Source organism: Protomyctophum parallelum, assembly GCF_964188405.1.
Source record: "Protomyctophum parallelum genome assembly, chromosome: 11".
NCBI classification, from domain to species: Eukaryota; Metazoa; Chordata; class Actinopteri; order Myctophiformes; family Myctophidae; genus Protomyctophum; species Protomyctophum parallelum.
Window position 1 is genome coordinate 46,150,319 of NC_139707.1, and position 17,073 is coordinate 46,167,391.

General features: G+C 40.7%; 1 protein-coding gene across 2 annotated transcripts; it reads right to left on the reverse strand.

The window, feature by feature from the left end:
- Positions 1 to 1,384: 1,384 nt before the first annotated feature.
- LOC310867201 (uncharacterized protein) lies at positions 1,385 to 16,104 on the reverse strand. Of its 2 annotated transcripts, none has more exons than XM_083777078.1 (12): positions 15,715 to 16,104; positions 12,944 to 13,096; positions 11,896 to 12,027; positions 10,909 to 11,078; positions 10,009 to 10,117; positions 8,717 to 8,818; positions 8,059 to 8,079; positions 4,565 to 4,585; positions 4,390 to 4,413; positions 3,677 to 3,721; positions 2,568 to 2,618; positions 1,385 to 2,112 (listed from the first exon to the last, which is right to left on the reverse strand). In XM_083777078.1, exons 1-12 carry the CDS (start codon positions 15,800 to 15,802, stop codon positions 2,078 to 2,080), a joined length of 951 nt encoding a protein of 316 aa, XP_083633204.1. In that variant the 5' UTR covers positions 15,803 to 16,104; the 3' UTR covers positions 1,385 to 2,077. The 2 variants fall into 2 exon arrangements, with proteins under 2 accessions (XP_083633204.1, XP_083633203.1); XM_083777077.1 differs by having other exon boundaries at positions 12,944 to 13,099.
- Positions 16,105 to 17,073: the final 969 nt, after the last annotated feature.

Consider the following 17,073-nt stretch of genomic DNA (forward strand, 5'->3'; position numbering starts at 1 on the left):
TAGAAATATTGGTATTTATAACATCTAGTACAACATAATGTGATCATTAGCATTCGTTTTAAAAACAACAACAATAACAACAACAGAGCTTAAAAACACAATTCTCGAACTATTTTTGATTGATCTCTTGCCATTAGTACAGTCATTCATCGCAACAACCATATTTACTCAATGACACTTCTAGCATGTTCCAAATCAGAATAGTCTCACAGAAAGAAAAGTATGCATTTGGATAGACAGAAGGCCCGTTTCAAGTACAATTAACATGCACGACACACACACACACACACACACACACACACACACACACACACACACACACACACAATGCCTCGGTTGTCGTTTGAGCAAAGTGACAGACAGAACACACGACAATGGGGACCTTTCTTTCTTCTCCTCCTTGGTTTCCTCTGCTGTGAACTGAACTAACTGCTCTGTGTTCTTCACAGCACAGAACACGGCGGTCCCAGGTTCTACTGGACCATGAGTTACACACAGGTACACCAACCAGGGTTCAGTTTAAAACCCATTTAGGCACGACGTCGGAATAAAAAAAGAAAAAAAGTCTTCTAAATCATGACAATTTTCTGAAAAAAACCTCATGTTGGTGCTCAATATTTCATGTCTTGTCAAGCACCCCGGAAATTATTATGTAATTGGCCGCTAACCCCACATCTGAAAATATGTTGCCCCCCCCCCCCCCCCCCCCAAGCAAACATTTGAGTTAAAAACTTCGCTCTGAAAGAATACACAGTATATTCCAAATGTATACGCCACATTTTCAAAAATAGTAGACCTACAAGCTCGTAGCGCTATGAGCTTGTAGATCTGCAATGTTTTCAATAGCTAAAGCATAACATAATGCTTAAAACACAAAAAGGGGTTCCCGCACAAAATGGATTAACCCGTTTTGATCCGGATCGAAACATTTAGGCCTGACGTCGAAAAAAAAAAAAAAAGTCTTCTAAATTCTGACAGTTTTCTGAAATACCCCATGTTTCTATGTCAGTGGTGCTCGATATTTCATGTAAAGGATCCTAAAAATTATATGTAATTGGCCACCGACCTCCATCTCAAAATATGTTGTTCCAGGGACCCCCCAGAAGCAAAGATTTGAGTTAACCCATTCTGAACGGGCACCCATTTTGGTGTTAGCATCATGTTATGCTTTAGCTATTGAAAAATAGCAGATCTACAAGCTCGTATCGCGCCACTCGGTGGCGCGATACGAGCTTGTAGGTCTGCTATTTTTTGAAAAATCAAAGAACGACTGACATTTTTAGAATCAGAATGGGTTAATCAGACCAGTGTGTGTCCAGTGGAAACCTCGTATGAATCTGATCTCAGGTCAGAATGGGTTAAAATGTTCACTCTGTAATAATAATATACTGTATATTCAAAGATTTGAGGCACATTTTCATGATTTTTCAAAAATAGCAGACCTACAAGCTCGTGAAATTGTAGGTCTGCTATTTTTCAATAGCTAAAGCATAACGATGCTTAAAACACCAAAAGGGGTTCCTGCCCAGAATGGGTTAACCTGTTTTGATCCGTTAAAGTGTAACGGATCAAAACAGGTTTAAACTGAACCCTGGTGGGGTTTTAATTTACACCAATATACTGTTCTAACATTTCAAGCTCGGAACGCCTGTGGCATTTTTAGTTATAACTTATTGCTGTATAGATCTCTCCATATTCTTAACTTTTTGTGTATTTACTTTTTTTCCCCCCTACTTGATCAAACGACAAACGGTAACAGATCTACAAGGGTTTAGCGCTCGCTCATTTTGAATTTGAATCCTGAAAAGTAAGGTGTGGGTGTGTGTGTGTGTGTGGGGGGGGGGGGGGGGGGGGGTGCAAATCAAATGCATGTCTCTGCTTTTGATGCTGTCAAGAGTTACTGGGTCTTGGTTGAGGTCTGGTAGCTCTATGGAGTCTAGAGTTACTGGGTCTTGGTTGAGGTCTGGTAGATCTATGCAGTCTAGAGTTACTGGGTCTTGGTTGAGGTCTGGTAGCTCTATGGAGTCTAGAGTTACTGTGTCTTGGTTGAGGTCTGGTAGCTCTATGGAGTCAAAAGTTACGGGATCGCAGTTTCCGCCATGAGTTCAGCTTCTGCCAAATAAATGAATACATGACTATATTTAAACCCATCTTGGCACATGCAAGAAAATGATAAATAAAGTTATAAATAACAACTAATTTTGTTTTTAAAATTCAATATAATTGTCACTCACTCTCTATAGAAATAAAGTATATGAAAATGACGATCATATATTATAATAACTGGCACAGGAATTAGTCACTCGTGTGTGTTGCAGAGTGGTAGTGTGTGTGTGTGTGTGTGTGTGTGTGTGTGTGTGTGTGTGTGTCTGTGTGTGTGTGTGTGGCTATCAGAGACGCTGCTGAGTGACATTCTTGCTGTATCATTCATGATTCCAAGACATGTGTCATAGGCTTGTGATTGTAACATAACTGCACCCATAATGTTTGTGTCCTTTTTTTCCTTTGTGTGGACATAAATAAATTCTTAAAGTGTGTGTGTGTGTGTGTGTGTGTGTGTGTCTTGCCTTCATGTCTCTGTTCTCTGGCAGCGTTGGTGCCGTTGGACTCAGCAGCCTCTGAAAGCAGGTTAACCATACCATACCATACCATCTTTATTTATATAGCACATTTTAAAACAACAACGTTGTACCAAAGTGCTTTACAGTAAAACAATAAAAAGCATTAAAAAAACACAACTTCATTGAAAAACCACAAAACAACCACAAACGACATGCAACAGGCACCCATTTTGGTGTTGGCATCATGTTATGCTTTAGCTATTTAAAAATAGCAGATCTACAAGCTCATATCGCGCCACCGAGTGGCGCGATACGAGCTTGTAGGTCTGCTATTTTTGAAAAATCGAAGAGCGACTGACATTTTTAGAATCTGATCTCAGGTCAGAATGGGTTCATCAGACCAGTGTGTGTCCGGCGGAAACCTCGTATGAATCTGATCTCAGGTCAGAATGACTTAAACACCTGGAGGGTGGGGGCTTGTCTTGTGTGCAGAGGCAGCTCATACCAGAGCTTGGGACTGCCACTGCAAAAGCTTGGTAACCTCTGAGCTGGTCAGAGGACCTGAGCGTCCGTGTCGGAGAATAGGGTTTCAGCAGTTCAGATAAATAAATGGGTGCCAAACCATTTAGACACTTAGGGCTGTATTTTGCGTGTCTTAAGTACCAGGTCTTATTCCCTAACTTGAGTAAACTAAAGACCTGGAGGCGTGGTCAATGCCATTTGGCTATTCTGAGTGGCCAAAGAGCATTGACCACGCCTCCAGGTCTTTAGTTTACTCAAGTTAGGGAATAAGACCTGGTACTTAAGACACGCAAAATACAGCCCTTAAAGACAAAGAGCAATACTTTGAAGTTAAGTACAAAGACAAAGAGCAATACTTTGAAGTTAAGTACAATATGCTGTTAATTAACAGTTAATTACCCAACATTCATTAAAGAACATAGAAAAACAGTATTAGTGCAGAGGGAAGTAATCGATTAAACAACTCGGTGGCGCGCTATGAGCTTGTAGATCTGCTATTTTTCAATAGCTAAAGTAGAACATAATGCTTAAAACACCAACAGGCCAGGGGTTCCCACCCCAAAATGGGTTTTAAAGTCGAGTAAAGTACTTGCCTGCATTTGACACGGCTCTGCCATTAGCAGCGTGATCTGCCCCCGCTGAAAGAGAGGAGGAGAGAGAGGAGGACATAAATGTACACAGAACGACATCATGACAGACAGTACGGTGTGTGACAGCCAGTGTCGTTTTCATCGACTAAAACTAAGACGAAAAATGCTCGTCGACTACCTTTTTCCACTGACAAAAACAAATGGAAACTAAATGAAAACTAAGCTACGATGACTAAAACTAAGACTAAATATACTGACAATTTCGTAGACAAATAAAAACTAGACTAAAATGTTAGGAAGGGACTATAGTGGACAAGAGATCCAGTATAAGTCATTTTACACTTGGTTGCATGCTGAAAATAGCCGATCTACAAGCTCACAACGCGTCGCAGCGCAACGCGTTGTGAGCTTGTAGATCGTAGATGAGTGTTTTTACAGCAAGTGTAAAAACACTCATTACGACGGCATCAAGGCCCGCCAAAATACATTTTGTTCGACTAAATCAACTGTAGATTTAGCCGACTAAAACTAGACTAACACTAAGACATTCCAGGTGACTAAAATATGATGAAAACTAAATTAAGTTTCAGTCCAAAGACTATGAATAAACTAAAATAGAAATTTGCTGCCAAAAACAACACTGGTGACAGCAAAGAATGAGAAACGCTGAATAAAAACCAGAAACACAGAATCGAAAACAAACGGCTGAAACTTGCCTGTCTCCGATCGTCGCCAGAAGTCTAGAATGGTGAAGCAAGACAAGAAATCAAAGTGGGACATTAAATTCGACTTGGGTTCAGGATCACACTAATGTTCTTTAATCTGTTGCCATCACTGTTATTTCATTGTGTCTGTTTTTATCCATAACACCACACAAATATAATTACTCACTTGCTTCCCACGGCATGAATTCTGCAGAAGAAAAAGAAAATCAGTCATTTTGTTAAAGGACCACTTCACCACTTTTCAACCTATCTTCATATAATAGGTCCTCACTAATAATCATGATACAATGGTACAATTTCTTTCTACTCAGTCTGTGTCTCATAGCATGGCTGTGGGCAGTTCAGAAACCGTCTTCCAGTGACATCATCATTAGGCAGATCTTTTTTTTAAACAAGATTTTTTTACAAAAAAAAAAAAAAAGATTTTCATTATCGTGAGAACGATGGCTTCCATTTTCGCATTGCAACTTTCCAGGACTAGAAAGCCTGCAGTGTATATTAGCTTGTCTTCCCCATCGATGATGTCACTGGAAGACGGTTACTGAACTGCCCACAGCCCTCCTATGAGACACAGACCGAGTAGACAAAAATTGCGCCATTTTTTCATGATGATTAGTGAGGACCTATTATATGAAGCTAGGTTGAAAAGTGGTGAAGTGGTCCTTTAACCCATTCTGACCTGAGATCAGATTCATACGAAGTTTCCACTGGGACACACACTGGTCTGATTAACCCATTCTGACCTGAGATCAGATTCTAGAAATGTCAGTCGCTCTTCGATTTTTCAAAAATAGCAGACCTACAAGCTCGTATCGCGCCACTCGGTGGCGCGATATGAGCTTGTAGATCTGCTATTTTTAAATAGCTAAAGCATAACATGATGCTGACACCAAAATGGGTGCCCGGTCAGAATGGGTTAATGCAGCAGACCCATTTCAACCCCAATACATCGCCCATGTACAATCTCACAACGCATTTAAACAATTAAACAACATATTTCCGCGTGGTCAAATAAATACAATACATGGCACCCATTTCTACACAGGGAGCCATTGAGAAAGAGACGATGGTCTCATTGGATTTCAATGAAATAGGTTGCAAATTAATTGGGAGGTCCTTGTCTTGATTGACATGATAGAAAGTGGAGAGCCACTGGTGTGAAGGCCTGAACACACCTAGCACTGGTCCATAGCTCATTTAGAGCTATGGACCAGAGCTAGAACACACCAAACATTGTACTACGCATTCTCAATCTTTCTCATTGTCAAATTCAATCAAATTGATACTTTGTTAGCCCGCGGACCCCCATTTGAAAAAAGATATGCCAGGGAGGGAGGGAGGGACCCCCATAAGAGAAGATTCTTCACGGCTCTAGCAGTGATTGTCAACCATATTAATTTCAAGGACCCCCCCAGTTTGACATGCATTAGGCTACGGACCCCCATTTTTATCTCTGGGACCCCAATTTATATTGTATTATAATCAGTGTTAATTTAACTCTGGACCCTGACGGGGTATATTTGGTTCCATGTGTACACTCTCAGAGTTACATACTGTACATATCCATGGTTCCATTTCCTAAATATATCCATCAACCCCCTGGAACTTCCTCAAGGACCCCTGGGGGTCCCCGGACCCCACTTTGAGAACCACTGCGATAGAGCAGATCCCATGTCCTGTTATGACTCCTAGCCTATCGGTATGCAGAAGTGGACAGTGGACAGTGGACAGTGCACAGTGGACAGTGGACAGTGCACAGTGGACAGTGGACAGTGCACAGTGGACAGTGGACAGTGCACAGTGGACAGTGGACAGTGCACAGTGGACAGTGCACAGTGGACCCCCAGAATTATCTCTATTGGGCCACGGACCCCCCCCCCCCATCTCAAAATATGTAGTTCCAGGGACCCCCCAGAAGCAAATATTTCAGTTAAAAATGTCTTTTAAAAAATAGCAGACCTACAAGCTTGTAGATCTGCTATTTTTCAATAGCTAAAACACCAAAAAGGGTTCCCGCCCAGAATGTATTAATTAATATAGAGTCACGATCATTTCAACCACTTACAGTAAAACCACATATTATACTTTGGTTATTAAAAAAACAGCAGATTTACAAGCTCATAGCTCAAAACGCTCCACACGTCCCAAACTCTTCTCCCTTCTGGCTCCAAAAACCATGGAATGCACTGCTTCCCATTGCAGTCAGAACTGCAGACTCACTCCCAACCTTCCGCCTTGAGGCTTGACGACCTTACAGGCGAATGCAAAGGCTCAACTTATGTAACAAAGGGAGTCTACCTACCAACGCGCCTCAAGGCTGGAACGGCTGCTTCAGTTCACAGGCACAAGGACATACGTTTCAGAAGGAGGAGAGGACACTGGAGCATCACGGACATTTAGAGCCTTTTATTAGGTGCTAAAGTATACAGAACGACTGTATAGGCGTCTACTTAGCACCTAATAAAAGGCTCTAACTCAACTTATGTAACTTAGATAGCATTTTATGTAGACATATCTCTCTATGTGCATAGTTTCATTATATAGAGATATTCCACTGATTCTTAGCTTACTTAGTCAGTATGCAATGCCAGGTGGCTTTTTTTATTTTTATAAATGTTTTATGTATTTTGTTCTTGCTTAATGCTTACTGAAAATTGCTCTGGATTAAGAGCGTCTGCTAAGGCCCAGGCGGTGGCGTAACCGTCTTGGGCACCCGACTGGTAGTCCAGTCGCAGTGTGCCGCGGGTTCGACTCCCGATCCCGACACGGCCTTTACTGCATGTCTTCCCCCCATCTCTCTCTCCCGTTTCCTGTCAGCCTACTGTCTGTCCCTTCAAAAACCAATAAAAGGCATAAGCCGCAAAAAAAAAAAAAGAGCGTCTGCTAAATTGAAAATTGTATAGGGCATCACAAAATTGTGAAAATATTTGTATATGTATATACAACACACAATTTTGCTTCTGGGGGTCCCCGTCACAACATGTTTTAAGATGGGTCTCCGCAGACAAATGCATTATCATTTTAGTCGTCCTTGGCATGAAGAGCTCAAGGTTACTTGAGAGAGACAGCACAAAGTAGCCTTGCCGAGCCATGAGGCCTTTTACCTAAGATCATTGCATGTCCGTTTCCTGTTTTAGTTGCTTCTTTTGTTTTTGTTATTACTATTACTATGTAGTTGATGCTCTCTCTCTGTTTTTGCTATTTCTTGTTATATTTTTGCTCTTTCAGTGAAGCACTTTGAACTGCACTCGTTGTCTGAAATGTGCAGCTATATAAATAAAGATTGATTGATTGATGTTTCTAGGCCTACATCACTCAATATTTCATGTCAAGGAGGAAAATTATATGTAATTGGCCGCCGACCCCCAGCTCAAAATATGTTGTTCCAGGGGCAAAGATTTGAGTTAAAATCGGTCGCTCTAAAAGAATATTCCAAGACTTGCGCCACATTTCCACGATTTTTCAAAAATAGCCGACCTACAAGCTACAAGTTTCTTTTTCCCAAGAACCACTGAAGAACCCCAAAGACACTTTTCTGCTGTCAGTTTCACATCTCTCTAAATAAATAGATAAAATAGAGCAAAAACTGCCTAAAGTCTTTAATTAAAGAGCAAACAAATGAATGAAGGGCAGAGCATCACAACCTGTGTGATTTCTTACCTGTGTCGTAGAACCAGAAGCCTGAAAAGAACAAACAAATAAGTCAGACAGATACTAGTATATAATATCAAACCAACACTGTGATTTAAAAAAAGTCAAATCAGATGTAAAGTATTAAATGTTGATCAAATTTAAAATATACCATCTGCTGGGTCCTTACCATGCCATTATAGATAACCATATTATTTTTAAATAACTAGAATTGTAAAAACAAGTAGTGCAGCAGATTAAGTCAATATTCCATGAGAATCGTTCACTTGAAATTGGCACACAAGTGCTTCGGAACCTACTCTCTCAGAAAAGTGTCCACTTGATAAAAACTAAATGGACAAAGCCAGCAGATAATGACACCAGCTCACAACACGTTGCACTGTGACGTGTTGAGAGCTTGAAGATCTTCTAGCCTGTTGCATATTACTGCATTTTATTCTGACCTTGTTGAATCTCGCCCCCGACTAATCCATTCTAATTATAAAAACACTAACACTGAACGTAATAAAAAACCCGAAATTAAAACATATGCGTTTTCACAAAATAAAAACTAAACTGAACTATCAAACCCACTTTAATTAAAAACACCACTGAACTTGAAAACAAAGTCAAAATAAAATTAAAAGAAAGCACCGATGCTAAACCATATGATAACCGTGGTCCTTACCTGCTTTGGATCTGTGGACTAGAGCCACCACTACAAGGACAGCTAGCAGGCAGATGAAGACGGTCAGCCCTGTCATCCACTTCTGACCCTCCACTAGTTTCTCTACAGATGACAACAAGTGGCTCAGCTTCACACTGTATTCTAAAGACTGCGTCATAATAGTACAGTATATAGTCCACTTGCCAGGATGTGAACCCGGACATCATGTCGAGTACACCAAGGTTGTATGTTAGAAATGTCGAGTATGGGTCCACAGCATGTAGAAACTGCCGGATGCTAACTTGCATTATGTTGAGCAATTTTCATAATTGGCATAATATGTGACCATACCTCTTTTAGCGCCACCTGGTGGTCACCAGTTTAGGCTCTGAGTGCCAATTCTCCCATTATAAAGAAAGAAAGAATTTGTAATTCTATTATGCATGTAATGTGCATGTCATCACCTGTACACCAGATTAGAGGAATTTTCAAAATATGGATGAAAAAAAATATATATATATTTTTTTTAAATTAAAGAAAATTCCCAAGGGAATGGCATCCGGTACTTAATTGCCAATTAGACGTCTTGATGTTTATGGCACTTAAACTAACCTATAGAAGGCAAAATATTCAAAATTGTATTATGCTTTATGTAGCATGTGACGTGTCAAACTAGGAGGTTTTCATGATCCATTCCAGGCATTAGTTTTGTAAACTCAACACTCATTGGGCTAAAAACAGCCATGCCCACTTGAGCTAACATCATCACATTTGTGATGATGGCAGTCACGCACACTAAAGTTTTACTTTAACGATTTAGACACATGCGCGAGGGAGCACTACGAGAAGTTTTACTTTTACCGCGGCTTTGCGGTGCGCAATGCAGTTGGCTTTAATTGGTTACAGCCGTTATTGAATCAACCATTTTCAGTAGGCTACGGCTGCTACGTGGTAAGATGCGCCGTTTGAAATGATGTTTCATTCATCACTGTACCACACTGTCTGTAGGCCAGTGGTTCCCAAAGTGGGGTCCGGGGACCCCCAGGGGTCCTTGAGGGAGTTCCAGGGGGTCCCCAGCTAAATGATAGTTAGGAACCAAATGGACCCTTATGGGTCTGTAACTCTTAGACTAGAGTGTACATTTGTACACTCTCAGAGTTGGGGGTCCCAGAGATAGAAATGCCATTAAATGGGGGTCAATCTTGGTTGTTTTAAATGTGCTTCATCAATAGAGTTTGATTTGAGATATGAAGAAGATACAAGGTTACAGTATGTGAGCGATGTTTGGTTTCAGTGGCTGAACTTGAACTCACCAGGAGCTCTGCTCATTTTGCTCAGAGGGTTGACAACAGGTTCACTGCTCTCCTCACTGACCTGGTTCACCAGAACACACCTGAACTCCTTGTAGTCTGCATCTCTCTCCTAGAGGAACAATTAAAAGAGCTAAAGTGCCGTTTCCCAGTTCAGGTAGGAATAGGAAGGGTAATTGAATACATACACAGGAGGACCACAATGGAAACTAGTCCCCAGGAGCTTCTTTGCGTTATCATTTTAGCCTTAAAGGAGAATTCCATGCTAGAAGGCTTTCTTACCTTTCTTTGTAGTTGTTACGTCCCCACCAAAGAGGTCCAGGTGTTTTTTTGTGTAAAAGCTCCTTATTGGCTATTTCCCCTACCATAAGCCCTCAATGAATTGCATTGAATTGAATGGGAATTGAATGGGGCGTTGTGCTAATTTGCTAAAGTGTGCCACTTTAGGATAGTATTTACATTATGAAGATATACAAACATATATACCAAAAAATTATTAATTTGAGCGATGGAAATAAGCGAATTAGCACAACACCCCATAGCTCCATTCAATCCAATGCAATTCATTTAGGGCTTATGTTAGGGGAAATAGCTAATAAGGAGCTTTTGCACAAAATAACACACGGACCTCTTTGGTGGGGACGTAACAACTACAAAGAAAGGTAAGAAAGCCTTTTAGTATGGAATTCTCCTTTAATGTCCGACTGTACCATCATGCCGTTTTCATTTCTGACTAACAAAGTACTCAATCAAAATATCTAATAATAGCTGCATGTTAGTAGATCCACCATTTCACTATTTTTGAAATAGTAAAAAGTGCACAATTATCTTACCACAGTGGATAAAGGTATTTCGTCAAAAATGGTGTGATGTTTGACTTTGTCCAAATTGCCCCGTCCGTACCTTAGTGATATTAAGCTGTTTTGGTAAGTCCGTCTCCTTGAGGACGTCTCTCCTCCAGATGACCTGGTCCTGACCGTCCTGGGCCGAGACGTCTCCGCCATCACAGCTCAGGAGACAGCTGGTCAGTCCCTCGTCACATCTCCAGGATACGGTGGGCTTGGACACAGGAACTGACGGGATAATAAACTAATAGTTATTAGTGCTTCTTTGTAACCAACCCATTTTGACCTGAGATCAGATTCTACAAATGTCTTCTACATCCTGACAGTTTTCTGAAAAAGCTATGTTTCTATGTCAGTCGTTCTTCGATTTTTCTAAAATAGCAGACCTACAAGCTCCTAGCGTGCCACTCGGTGGCGCGCTATGAGCTTGTAGATCTGCTATTTTTCAATAGCTAAAGCATAACATAATGAATGATGTATATGGAAATCACAATTCACAATAATATAACTTAAATAACTGTTCTAAGTTGAGCAAACATGTCATGACTTAGCAGGCCAGGAATCTCAGAATAGCCAGTGGCCACAAACAAATGGTTGGGGGTTGTTTGTTTGCTGTGTTAGGACATGCACCTACTGTGTTCCTAGCTATTACCATATGGGGGGACAGTGGGGGTTTTGGGAAACCCGAGGAGACCACCTTTTGTCTTTGTCTTGAGTTGTATTTAAACCCTACTGAAATGTCTAAATGTGTGTTAGTCTCCCACAAGCCGACAGGCTGAAGGAGCTCGTCCGTGCGATGCCGTTTTTGTACTACACTCTGATAATAAAATGGACTTGGAAACTTTCATTGGCCTGTCCGTCGTCAGTCTCTCTCTCTTAAGTTGGTAGAAAATATACATCACTAACACCAAAAGGGGGTTCCTAAATAAGATCTTGCATTAGATATGACAAACAACTTCACAAGCTTAAAAAACACACACACGCACGCACGCACTCGCACACACAAAAGGTCGACCTAAACTAGTTTTATACATAATATACCTACATATAACTTTAAGGACTGTGCTGCTGCTGGCGATTGGTTTTCCGTTGACCTCCACTTCATACTTGCCGCTGAAGTTTCCAGTCAAACCCGAGATCTTCAACTCTGCGGTTGTGATGTTCAGGGTAGCCTGCCCTAGAGGAATGCGTTGACATGGTTGTTGTTTAAGCCTGTCACAATTATCATTAATCACAATGTGTCAGAATCTTTTCTATTCACCTGTAAAAAAATAAATGTGTTGAAAGAATTTCATTCGTAAAACAAATCATTGTCAGTAACGTCTTTGTCAGTCATTTGTCATAACTGCCCTGTACAATATTTGTTTACAAAGCCGATCCGACACCGGGGTAAGGAGTCGACACTATGGCAGGCAAATAAAATGTTGGGACATGTGGAGTTTGATTTGGTGTTGCCAAAACTGCAAGTGCACTGTTGTGGCTCTTTGTTGGTTCCAAACATTTCAACCTTATAGCCAACAAACCCACTGATGCACATAGGGATTATGGATGTACGCAGATATAAGAAGTAGATTGTCCACAGGTTCAATGTCATTGTAGTTTGTATTTACTTTCCTTTTAAGTGCAGTGATGGTACATTACAAGCATTTGTCTCTTCTGTGTTGTCTGTCTGTCTATCTGTCTATCTGGTAAAACTGGTTTGTCCACCAGGTGCATGCCGCTCCCCAATCACCCAGGCCTACATATGCTCTCTCAATCAATCAATTAGGCCTGGGGAGGCATGCCCTTGGTGTCCAAACAGTGACACAACCCATCAAACCAATGCCCAATAATGCCAAATAATAACTACAACAAGTGTGATAATAATAACAATAAATAGACATACAAATCAGTGCGGATGGCTTCTACATGCACATTTGAGTGAGGAGTCTGCTATAAACACAATACGAGATATTATAGCTATAAACACAACACGAGATCACGACACTGGTATCGGTATTCGCTATCGCTATCGGCTAACACAGAAATCGAGGTATCGTGGATCGGATCGGAAGCGAAAAAAGTGCATCGGGACATCCCTAATCTGAATATACCTCTGAACTGACGATAGGGTTCAATAACCCCTCCGTCTCGGTCCCACTCGATGGCCAAGTGGTCCCCGTGCTTCCATGATATGGAGGTGATGGGCTCAGATGAGGACAGGTCTGGTCTCAGCACCGCGCTGTCTCCTACTCTCCGGTACAGATCTTCTGGAAAAAACCAACAAAGCAAATTACAAAAGGCTGTAACAGAAAATGTATGTGAAGAACATGCACATATAACTAAAAAAAAAAAAAAACATCGCATGGATGCACCTGGGACGTATCCTCAGTGATGTATCCTAAGGTCAACAGGGTTTTGGGTCTACCAACATCATACCCCTCACTCAGGCGACCCAGCCGGGAGTGATCAAGTCCCGACTCACGTCCCAGTAGCTACCCTCAATCAGTCCTACTAGGGAAAAACCAGGGCCACACAATCCGTTGGAACTACTCCAGAACTACTCTGCCAGGGCCGGGAGGTACACTTCTGGCACATGGAGGGACTAGGCTCTGTGGGTTGTCTCCTGGCCGGGCCCCTCCTACGTCTCACCAGGTCCACTCCTGCTCTCACCAGGAGTAGTAGTAATAATGCCCCCAACAAAATCTGAGGCTGGGGGGAAAAAAAGCCTTGCTTATTTCGGACCCTGGTCATCAATGACCTACAGACCAGACTCAAACTGGCTGCTGTGATTCCCCTAGTGAGCTTTAAAAGGGTTGCCATCATGGTCACACTCCCCAAACCCTGCTCCTGCTTTGACGTATAGCAAATGTTCTCTTCCTTTTTAGTTTTACTAGCATATTTCGTTGCTTAGTTTTTATTTATTAGTCTTTATTGGTTGCATAACTAGATGTTCCTGTTCTCCCTCTGAGCTTCTTCGGTAGTGGGTTCTGTATTTATGAGTATTGTATGTTTTGTCCTGTTTTTTGTCTTGTATTTATTGTTACTGGCAGAGCTGTGTCACGTATGTCTCCTTTCTCTTGTCCAGTTCACACTTTGTAAAAGAGACTTCTCTTGTCCAGTTCACACTTTGTAAAAGAGACTTCTCTTGTCCAGTTCACACTGTGTAAAAGAGACTTCTCTAGGCCAGTTCACACTGTGTAAAAGAGACTTCTCTAGGCCAGTTCACACTGTGTAAAAGAGACTTCTCTAGGCCAGTTCACACTGTGTAAAAGAGACTTCTCTAGGCCAGTTCACACTGTGTAAAAGAGACTTCTCTAGGCCAGTTCACACTGTGTAAAAGAGACTTCTCTTGTCCAGTTCACACTGTGTAAAAGAGACTTCTCTTGACCAGTTCACACTGTGTAAAAGAGACTTCTCTTGTCCAGTTCACACTGTGTAAAAGAGACTTCTCTTGTCCAGTTCACACTGTGTAAAAGAGACTTATCTTGTCCTGTTCACACTGTGTAAAAGAGACTTCTCTTGTCCAGTTCACTCTGGCCCCTTTTCCACCGGTTGGTTCCCAGTGGGAACCGGTTCAGTTCTTTTTGGTTTTAAGTCCATGAGCCAGAGCTCCAAAATTGAAACGTGAATTATGAATTGAGTGGGCAAAACCATACCTATATTAGATTGTTATCACCATTAAACTCTCCCAATTGAGTACTTACACGAAGACAATGATTTATTGTATTACAAATTTTACATTTTTAAATATGCAAATGAGGCATTATGTAGGAAAATATGCAAAATAATCAAAAACATGAAAAAGCTACTACTGTGGAAGGGTTATCATGTATTAATTTACTTGTATTGATCCTATAAACAATTTAATATAGGGTATAGTTTGCCCACCAATTTTGGAGCTCTGGCTCATGGACTGAAAACCAAAAAGAACTGAACCGGTTAACCGGTGGAAAAGGGGTCACTGTGTAAAAGAGACTTCTCTAGGCCAGTTCACACTGTGTAAAAGAGACTTCTCTTGACCAGTTTACACTGTGTAAAAGAGACTTCTCTTGTCCAGTTCACACTGTGTAAAAGAGACTTCAGTCTCAATGTGGTTTTTACTAGTTAAATAAAATAAAAACTATATAATAATAAATGTATGAACTTAACTATTTTGCCAGACTCAAAGAAGACAAGCTTGCATAGGCTATAGTTTAATTCACATGGCTGTGTCTACCTATGGACACTGGTGTGTGTGTGTGTGTGTGTGTGTGTGTGTGTGTGTGTGTGTGTGTGTGTGTGTGTGTGTGTGTGTGTGTGTGTGTGTGTATGTGATAAATACAATAGTTGTCAGAAGTTATTATTATAGCCCATATGAATCCCACACAGTGTTAATTTTGTTGACTAAGACTAAAGACTAAGTCGACTAAGGTTTTTCAGAAGACTAAATAGGACTAAATATTTTCTGGCACAATTAACATTGCATTGAGACTAACTAAGACTAACAGTAAAGACTGAGTCGACTAAGGTTTTTCAGAAGACTAAATGGGACTAAGACTAAATGGTGTGTTATTCAAAAGACTAAGACTAAATCAAAATATTGTGAAAAAGTTAACACTGATCCCACATGAGAAATCGAGCATGCATGGAATGGGTGCGGTCGCATAAAACGTTAGAGGCTATATGACGTGATGTTTTTCCAGATCTCCCTCCTCGTAACTATGAAGGGCTAGAGATATTAAACTGGTTGTTCAGACAGTAGGCTGCAAACCAAAGCGAACGAGTTTGTTTGTTACCCTCCTCTGTGTGAACAGTTGCTAAACAAAAACCCCACAACAACAGTCAACAAGTCAACAGAACAGACACAGAGACAGAGACAGTCAAAGAAGTGAAACAAACTTACGTGACTGGGCTCTGCTGATCCGCACGGCGAGGCAGAGAAGAACGCACCGCCACAAAGCGGCCTGATGCAATGGAGAAGAACGCCTCATAATGTCTGGCTGTTTAAAGATTTAAAAGACGAGCTTATATTAATTAAAACGTCCTGGCGGCGATCATCTGAATGTCTTCTTCTTCTTTACGAATCCATTACAACGGTGTTGTATGTGTTTTGTTTTTTCACATACAACAAAGAGCCGAGAGACAGTCGACTTGCATTCTTACGACCAGCATGTTGAAGTGAAAACGAAAGTTTAGCCTAGTAATAGTTAACTTTATCTGCGTTTCGAGTCATGTGTTGTCATTAAATATACATGACAGTATGTATGACACCCTGACAATGCGAACTGTTGTTGACTGATACTGACTGACTGTGACACACTCACTGACACTGATTCAAATGAAATCAACCTACTTCTTGCAGCTTTTGTCCATCCGAGTTCTATGCACAGGATGATGCTCTCGCCCCATCTAGTGTTCATATGCAGTTACTACATCAATGACAACTTTATGAAAGCGAAGAATTACTAGTAGACTATACAGACTCGCATGTTTTGCTCCAGTAAAAGTATAAATAATAATTAATTAAAAAACTAGTGTTACAAGTCAAATTCCAGTGTTCAAAATGTACTTGAGTAAAAGTACAAAAAGTAAGAAAGTGAAAAGTATACTCATTGTGCGCAAAATTATATTGAAAATACTGGTGTGTGTGTGTGTGTGTGTGTGTGTGTCACTGCATATCCCACTCCCAACTTATTGATTTATATAATATAACAATTGAGTAGATCTACAATGTTGATTTTTCCCTCTGATGTCGTTATTTAGTGACTCGTGCTATGGGTAAAACAAATTGAATGAAGTAAATAAAAAGTAGATGACAGATGACATGTGACAATTTGATGACTTTTAAGACCATTTTAATACAATGCTTTTTTTGGGGAGGTCCCCTGCAGTTTAAATATGAATCCTGTGTTATTTTTTCGTCATAACAATGTATTATTTATATTTATAAGTCCGTAGTTTTGTACATGAACTGATAACCAAAATAAAACAGTGAACAGGATGAGAACCACTACACATCTAACACTCAAACAACCTGTAAACTTACAACAGTGCAACAAAACAGCAAAACTAAAGTATAAAAAGTACAAAAATGCAAAGTACAAAAGTATCAATAATAGTGAAAATAGAAGCTCGCAACACATATGGGGGCCGGCAGCCTAGATTACATATCATTTCTGAGGGTCCTTGACATGAAATGGTTTGGGAACCACTGATATAGAAACATAAGGTTTTTCAGAAAACTATCAGGATTTGTTTTGTG

What these genes read in the sequence shown, in the direction of transcription:
- LOC310867201 (XM_083777077.1), bottom strand. Translation starts at nt 15,802, where the DNA reads ATGAGGCGTTCTTCTCCATTGCATCAGGCCGCTTTGTGGCGGTGCGTT. An exon ending in CTTCTGGTTCTACGACACAG is followed by an intron (nt 4,586 to 8,058) that starts GTAAGAAATCAC and finishes TTTCTTCTGCAG; the next exon opens with AATTCATGCCGTGGGAAGCA. An exon ending in ATTCATGCCGTGGGAAGCAA is followed by an intron (nt 4,414 to 4,564) that starts GTGAGTAATTAT and finishes TCACCATTCTAG; the next exon opens with ACTTCTGGCGACGATCGGAG.